The sequence below is a fragment of the Strix aluco genome, chromosome 1, assembly GCF_031877795.1.
Source record: "Strix aluco isolate bStrAlu1 chromosome 1, bStrAlu1.hap1, whole genome shotgun sequence".
Taxonomy (NCBI): domain Eukaryota; kingdom Metazoa; phylum Chordata; class Aves; order Strigiformes; family Strigidae; genus Strix; species Strix aluco.
In genome coordinates, this window is record NC_133931.1 from 92,040,689 (window position 1) to 92,048,857 (window position 8,169).

Genomic DNA, 8,169 nt, shown 5'->3' on the forward strand with positions numbered 1-8,169 from the left:
GATTGAGCATCCATTCTAGCAGGGAAACAGCTGGATGCACTGTTGTTCAAATTATCCCACCTTAATAGATGACTGTCACATGAGTGAATTGATTTCATAGGGACTCTGATACATATGGCAGGCTATACTGGACTTTTTTCTCTAGCAGCCACAGAGGGAAACAAATTAAAGTTTGCACTGCTTGAATATCCCCAAGAGCTAGGGGAATCTCCAGCCTAGCAAGGTTCTCTCTGCTTGCGTCAACATGTGGGAAGTTATAAGTGGTATAAACACTATATTGCTGCATTAGACTTTACAGTACCGTATTTTCTACTCTGTGTTGCTGTCTTCACTAAAAAATCCTTCTCTTCAGTGTTAGATGAAATGCAGGGTACTGAAACTACAGGGAAAATTTTACAAGAATATCAGAAAAAGGGCAGAAAAAATATTTAAATATTGAAGACGTGCAGATCTCTGCAAATTAAACACAAGGCTAAACAATCACTGTCTTAATAAAAGATGGATTTTATGGAAAAGGTGATAATAAAAATTTTAGAACACTTTTTGAAAACAGAGTGAGATATAATTGAGTCAACAATGAATGGAATATACTAGTTAGAGATGTTTGTCATAAACTAAATGAACTTGGTAAATCATTTGCAGTCTCCATTGCTGTGCCTTCAGTATTGTATTTAAAAAAATGAATGTAATGTTCCTAATATTTGAGACCTCTGATAAAGTACGTGGTGTAAGAACCTAGCTTCCATTTTCACTAAGCTGAAGTTAGCATAAATTTAGCAAAACTTATGCTATTGCTTCAGACTTGCACATTGTATACTGGAATTAACTGTAGTTTGGATCATAGAGGGCTGATCTGATAACTGATCTTAAAAGTGATGTTAAAAACTATAGTGAAGAACCTGGTTTGGAGTCTCAAAAAAATGAAGATTCTGAGAACAAATCTATGTGTGTTTTTTTCTTTAAAAGATGAGAAAAGACTGTTGGTGAGCTTCCTTCAAGGTAACTAATATTCTTCACAACATTTTCAACAACATGGTATACATGTACAGGGAAGGAGATTTCAAGTTTCAAATAAAAGAATCATCTGCCTACACAAAACTGGTAGCTATCCAGCATTTTGATTGCTCATGAATCTAAAAGCCTGTCTGCCTTTTAAATCCACACCACTGGATTCTGTTCGCTGAAAAAAACCTGTGAACCAAGTTCAGGGATTCAAGGGACTTTGAGTTACAATTAATATATTTCATCATAATAAGTCTCTTTCTGTTTGCTTTAGAAAACACTGATTTCACGATGGGCTCCATCACTGCAGCAAATGCAGAATTTTGTTTTGATGTATTCAAAGAGGTGAAAGTCCACCATGCCAACGACAACATCTTTTATTCCCCTCTGAGCATCATTTCAGCCCTGGCCATGGTCTATATGGGAGCAAGAGGTAACACTCAATCTCAGATTGAGAAGGTAAATTACTTACATGGATATAAAGTGACCTCTACTTGTGCTTGTTGTTCCTTCTAAGTAACATCACTGAAGTATATTATCCACTGGTAAGGTTCTCACCTGTTTTAATGCCCAAGAAATAAGCCAAAGTCACAAAATCGAGAACTGGATTGAGATGGATTTAGATAAAATACTAAAAAACCATATATTGTTTTCACTATAAGGGACAGCTAGTTTTGATTTAGAAAAAAAAAAGAAAATCTCAAGGACAATAATGAAATGGATTACCAGTCAGAAAATTTTGTTATATGATTTTTTTTCTGAATTCTGACATATTCCAGATAATGTGATCAGATTTTTTTAAAAAAAGATTAATCACAGGAAGAGAGGAAGACAGAATATTATTAGCAGTACATAATACGTAACTCAGTTTCTAGACATTCATTAGAAAAAATATCATCTAAGCAAAGAGTGGTATTTAGTTTCCAAGAACGCCACAGAGGGTATAAATCAGTTGCAAGCTTACTTGTAAATTTTTAGTTCAGCTGTTTTCTCAGTTAGCACTGTTTTTTCTGAGCCAACAGCTTTACCTCAAGCACTGTATGTAAATCTCAAATTCACATCATTTTTGGTCATGCTTGTCATTTCTACCATTGGCATTTTCTCTTGCAGGTTCTTCACTTTGATAACGTTACAGGAGTTGAAGACACTGCTGATTCCCAGGTAGAGAAATAACTTGCTCTCCCTTTCTGTCTTATTTTCTTCTCAGAACAAAACTAGAAACTGGCAGTTTCAAACTCTGTCAAAAACTAGGTAATGTTCTCAAACCAAGGAGACCTGTGGAGGGAGGGAAGGAGGGCGTAACTCACCTATTTGTTAAAAACCAGGGAAAGAAGTCAGGTTGCATATCTTGCACCAGAACAAGTGACGGTATGGGGCAGGATGCTTTGGGCACCAGGGTGCCTTCCTGGGCAAGTTCTGCTGGGGGACAGCATGTGAAAGGGGCTCAGCACCTGGAGCCAGGGTACAGCAGTCAGACTTGTAGCTGAGACACTCCAAAGCAGGGCAGAGAAGAGCTCAGAAGTCTCAGTGACAGGAACACAACTACATGCTTACAAAAAGAACATTTCAGGGCACTTCTCCAGGGTCAGTTGAATGTACCATGACTATAACACCTGTTGTCCCAAAGGTGGCAGCCCTATGTCTGTGGAGGAGGATTCCACTGCAGCATGACTTAACTGATAGAGACAATCCTTTAGGGTCTTATTTCCTAGATAAGAGGAAGCTAATGCAAAGTATCTTCTTATTTTCATGTCATCACCTCAGTGTGGCACTTCTGAATACATCCACGATTCATTCAAGGATATTCTCTCAGACATCACCATGCCAAATGCTACATACTCACTCAAGATTGCTGACAGACTCTATATTGAAGAAGCATACTCCGTTCTTCCGGTGAGTTGAACTGTGACCTGACTTGATCAAGATTCCCCATAAAGGCCCCTGTGACTCTACCCTAGGGAAGCACCACCACCAATAGCCCACTGTTGACGAAGGGATAGTTGTGAGCCATGAGGGAAACTGGTTCAGAATGAGTTTGAACCTTCCTGTGGCTCTTGGGTGGAGGTCAGGCAAAAGTATAATGGCATAAAATGTGTCCATGTTGCAACAATCACAGAGAGTAGTCAAGATTGCTGTTCGTTTGCTAGAAAACGGCTTTTAATGAAAAATTAAACTTTTAAGGGAAATGAAATACATTTTATGACTTGAAAGCATGAAGGCTGAAATTGTTGAATTTGGATTTTTTCAAAGCCAAATATCTAATCTTCCCAGTGAAAGGAAACTTTGTTTTTGAAACCTAAGAATGTAAGAACACAGTATTCAAAATAAAAAGTGGGCAGAAAGAGAAGGAAACAAACATTGTCTTTCCTTAAAAATGCTTGTTATACTGAAAGTGTTTTGGTAAAACAAAGACAATATTTCATAATTTTAACTTAGAATCCTATCTGAAAAAAAAGTGCCAGACCTAAATATGTGAAATAACCTTTCTTGTACAGCTTTAAGATTCAGTTACAGGAACACAGCTGTGACTGACAAGTTCAAACACGGGAGTAAAGGTTCATTTTTTTAACTATTCTGTTTCATTTCACAACCTTGCATTTCACATTCATACATTTCCAATTCTCATCAGTCTGACAGCTGCAATCCTTCTGCTTACAGGAATACTTAAAGTGTGCAAAAAAATTCTACAAAGCAGAGCTGGAAGAAGTTAACTTCAAAACAGCTACAGAGGAAGCAAGACAGCTCATTAATTCCTGGGTGGATAAAGAGACAAATGGTAAGGACAGAAAAATAGGTAGCAGATATTTCCCCCTACCTACCATAATCTATACCCTTGTCTTCCTCACCTCGTAACATCTAGAAAAAGTGGGTCAAGCAAGATCAGGTTGCTTACTGCTATGAAAACAAAACACAAAGCAGCACCCCCCACCTCCATGCCCCTCAGTGCAGGCATTTGTGCACACCAGAAGACTTCTATCTTACCACTCTCTGCCCTGATTTCTTTCTTAAAGGACAGATCCAAGATTTCCTTGAACCAGGCTCTGTTGATCTTGACACTGCGCTGGTCCTTGTGAATGCCATTTACTTCAAAGGGATATGGAAGACAGCATTTAAAGAAGAACATACTCGGGAGGTGCCCTTCAATGTGACAGAGGTAGGAGGGCACGGACACAGCTTCTAGCCAGGACAGCCGTTGGCTTGCACAACCAGCAAGCTGGGTGTTATGCATACAACTTGTTGCTGTCACAGGTTGGGTGTTTAGACAGTTCCCTCACTGTCAACACCTGAGCCTAAGGCCAAGGAGTGTTTGCAAGAGCTGTGTCTAACCAGGCTTCCAGGGCATGCCAGCAGGCAAGAGAAACAGCTCTTCTCCAAAGGCAATACACTTGAAGATTGAGTCCTGTCCCTTTCAAAGGACTTGTACATTTGCTTGCTTAAAAAAAAATGCTCCCCAGTCACATCATCTCACATTTCTGTTTTTGCAGCAAGAAAGCAGACCTGTGCAAATGATGTGTCAGAACAGTACCTTCAAAGTGGCAGTGGTGGCTGCAGAGGAAATGAAGATCCTGGAGCTTCCATACGCCAGCGGGAAGCTGAGCATGTTGGTGCTGCTGCCTGATGACATCTCTGGCCTGGAGCAGGTATGGCCCTGGCAGGGGAAGCAGAAGAGTTACCACTTCAGTGGGACTTGGCTGCCGTCAGACTTTTTGCTGTCCAGGGGAGCCCAAAAGCGCCCCAGGGGCTACAAGGTGCTCAGGCAGGGACTGGCTTCTTAGGAGAGCCCTGGACTCAGTCCAATGAACAAAGGTAAGGGAGGGTAGTGCTGCTGTAGTCCTGCAGAATAGGATGTTTCTATGTGCACCAATCTCCCTCAGGTACCAGAAACAGATATGCTAGCAGCATTTTTTTTCATTTCAAGTGATTTCAATCTTCCAGGGGAGTACTCAATGGTTTGCTAAACAAGAAGAGTTTATCCAAGGGGAAATAAAAAGCAGAAGTGATGAGGAAAGCATTCCAGGAGCTGACTAAAAGGAAAATGGGAAAAGTAGCATTAGAAAGGAAATAAAATGAGGGAAGAGATGATTAAAACACATTCCAGGAAGCACAGGTTTGGGGCCAATTTGATTTGAAGATTTCAATAACTGCATTTTCACCAATAAAGCCTTGATCTGATGAAGAAATTTTCAGATGTCAAAGTTTTAGACAACTTCATCAAGACAGATGAGATATAGGCTGTAATCAGAAAGAAGTATATAAGATAAACAAATACATTTAAGATTAAGTATCAGTTCTATTGTCTACACAAAGTAAATGGAAAAAAATAATAAAAAGTGGTATGAAGACAGCTGTTAAGACCATTACACTCTTTGTCTCAGGCATTTCATTCCCTGCCTCTCTTTGCAGCTTGAGAACAAAATCAGCTTTGAAAAACTCATGGAGTGGACCAGTCCCAATGTAATGGAAACGAAGAGAGTGAAAGTGTACCTCCCACGCATGAAGATTGAGGGAAAATATAACCTTACATCTGTCTTAATGGCCTTGGGTATGACGGACCTGTTCAGCCCTTCGGCCAATCTGTCTGGCATCTCTTCAGCAGAGAGCATGAAGATATCTGAGGCCATCCATGAGGCGTACATGGAAGTCAGTGAAGAGGGCACTGAGATGTCTGGCTCAGTGGATGTGATGGGAGACATCCAACATTCCTCTGAGTTTGAAGAGTTTAGGGCTGACCACCCATTCCTTTTCTTGATCAAACACAATCCAACCAACAGCATCCTCTTCTTTGGTAGATATTGTTCCCCCTAAAGAAAGAAAGAGCTGGAAATAATGCTTGCCTTCCTCTCAGAGTACTGTAGTATTGTAGTGTAATCTCATTTCTTCATTATTTTCTCCAAGTGGAAAGCCTTCAATATCTAGGGAGATATTCTTGACAAAGTGTGTGACTTTTTGGATCTTTAGGTGCAAGTATTTCTGCTCACACAGCTTGTATTCAGGATTTATTGCCAGGATTGAATGAGAATTTCAGAAGGTAGCTTAGGATCCCCATCATCATTGAATAACTTGAGAGACAGGGCCAGTGTTTTGATTTTTGTGAGAAATCCTGACACTGTTATTGAGTATCTGTCTTCTCTATAGGAGTTCTGTGAAATAAACACAGCTTTCAGAATAATCCCATTCCTTTCTTTTGAATTTGCTGGGCAACCACCCCTGAATTGATGCCTGGACAATTTACAGATGAAATTCTAAACTTCAGCAAAGCATTCTTCTTCCAGGAATGCATTTGGGCTTCTTTGTGCTTCATGTACTATAAGGCTGTGTCTCTTGTTCTGAGAGAGCATACAGAAAGTCTGCCATTATTTCATAAATCATCATCTCCAAATACAACATCTTCCTGACTGATATAATTTCCCGTCTTCATTCCAGTGATGTATCATTGATTTTGCGAATGTTAATTGTTGGTCCTTCTATTTATTTTAATAAAAGCATTGCAAACTAAACACGCCATTACCTATTCTGGGTTACTGCACCATGCAACCTGAAACATGTGATATAGTGGGTAGTGATTATTGACAGAAGTGGTTTAGATTAGGATTTAGATCCTATTTTTAAAACCAGAATGTACCCGTATATAAAGTCACTAAGGATCTTAAAAACTTTTTTTTTAATTTTTGAGCTTAAGCAAAGTAAACCCTACAGCTCCTATTCTTACCTTGAGCTTATCTCCACATGGCATATCAAATAACTAAATTTTTTGAATTTGCTATTATATTTCCAGATAGCTTTAAAAGATTTCCTCTAAGTGTCTTCAGTTAATATATCAAGATGATGCCTAAGGGATATAACTTCAAAAACATGAGAAGAGTGTTTGTCTTAAAAGATGGACTGCTTCGGCTCTCTAATACCCATAAGAATCATATGAGGAAATCTTTTTTATTGCCTCTCGATGTAATAATTCTCTAGAGATGTTATTTCCTATTTCACAGTCTTTAGAGGAAAGATTCTTTAGGTTACAATTTATCCAATTAAAAAGATTATAAAGTCTGCCAAAAGATTATTAGTGTTAATTGCTGAATTAAGCAATCTTCATTCTGCTGGGATGCACACACAGAACTGCAAATTACAGTATCAGTACTTTAAAAGTGCTTAAAAAAGGAGACACATGGTATTTGGAGCTGCCTCAACCATTCATAATGTCAGCATTAAATATAACTTGAAATGATGCTGGCAGCAGGGAAACACATTTTCATAGCTCCTATGAAGTCTATGGGAGAACTGTAAATACTGGTCTTCCCAAGACAGTCATAAAGGATTAGCTACGGTTAACAACACAAGTGTTCAAGTAAGAAAGTATTTCAAGAGATATGACATTTCAAGGTTTACTGTGTACATTATGTTCTGCTTCCCTTATAGCCAAAAGCAGTCAACAGAGTTTTGCTGCAACTAAAAAAAAAAAAAAAAAAAAAAAAGGCAGGATTTGTAAAATATTGTCCTAAGAAGCAGAGTGTGTAAGATTCTTAAACAATTATAAAACTGTTATTAAACTGAAATAAGCACGTCTGTCACTCTGCATTTTCTACGTACAATGACAATAAAATATCAACATTTAAGGAAGTATTTATTACCTAACATGAAAGAAAAAAAAAGCTATTCTCTTGTTTAATTGTTCTTTTGCTTGATGGTTATTTTAAAGCAAAGAAATGGAGAAAATGAAGACTGAAATGGCGTTTTCCTAAAACTACACACAACAGAGGTTTTCAAGGCACAGAGCCCACCTCATGTCCTCACTATGAAACAGAACTATTTGACTCGTTTTAATTTGGCCATTAGGTGTCACTAGGGATATGAAGTGATGTCTATCGGTCTCCTGAAAGACAGATATATGTTGAAAACTAGGTTTGGGAGCTTAATGTAGGTTCCAATTTTGTTCTTAATTTAATTTTTGTGCTAGCAGATGATTTGGATCGATATACTGAAAATGTAGACCATGGCACTGTGTTTGGAAGCCTGTAATTTTTTAAGAAAAAGACAGAAATATTATTTGGTGAAAGTCCAGAGGTATTTTAAGATGTCTGTGTCCTGATTGAAAAAATATCAGAGGCAAATACTGTAGAAGAGATAGATCTCTGTTGTTTATGAAGGAGAAAACATCCTCCATAGAGGCTAAAA

General features: G+C 38.4%; 1 protein-coding gene across 2 annotated transcripts; it reads left to right on the forward strand.

Moving 5' to 3' along the window:
- Positions 1–1,284: 1,284 nt before the first annotated feature.
- On the forward strand, positions 1,285–5,808 carry LOC141924476 (ovalbumin-related protein Y-like). 2 transcript variants are annotated; one of them, XM_074827013.1, is made up of 7 exons: positions 1,285–1,461; positions 2,113–2,171; positions 2,760–2,895; positions 3,661–3,778; positions 4,014–4,156; positions 4,488–4,643; positions 5,407–5,808. In XM_074827013.1, the coding sequence occupies exons 1-7, from the start codon at positions 1,294–1,296 to the stop codon at positions 5,806–5,808; spliced, it is 1,182 nt and encodes a 393-aa protein (XP_074683114.1). In that variant the 5' UTR covers positions 1,285–1,293. The 2 variants fall into 2 exon arrangements, with proteins under 2 accessions (XP_074683114.1, XP_074683105.1); XM_074827004.1 differs by having other exon boundaries at positions 1,294–1,461; positions 2,113–2,163; positions 2,767–2,895.
- Positions 5,809–8,169: the final 2,361 nt, after the last annotated feature.

Bases quoted from the DNA above. Each gene is read 5' to 3' on its own strand.
- LOC141924476 (XM_074827013.1), top strand. From the start codon at position 1,294: ATGGGCTCCATCACTGCAGCAAATGCAGAATTTTGTTTTGATGTATTC. The intron at 1,462-2,112 runs GTAAATTACTTA...TTTCTCTTGCAG, and splicing joins CTCAATCTCAGATTGAGAAG to GTTCTTCACTTTGATAACGT. The intron at 2,896-3,660 runs GTGAGTTGAACT...TTCTGCTTACAG, and splicing joins AAGCATACTCCGTTCTTCCG to GAATACTTAAAGTGTGCAAA.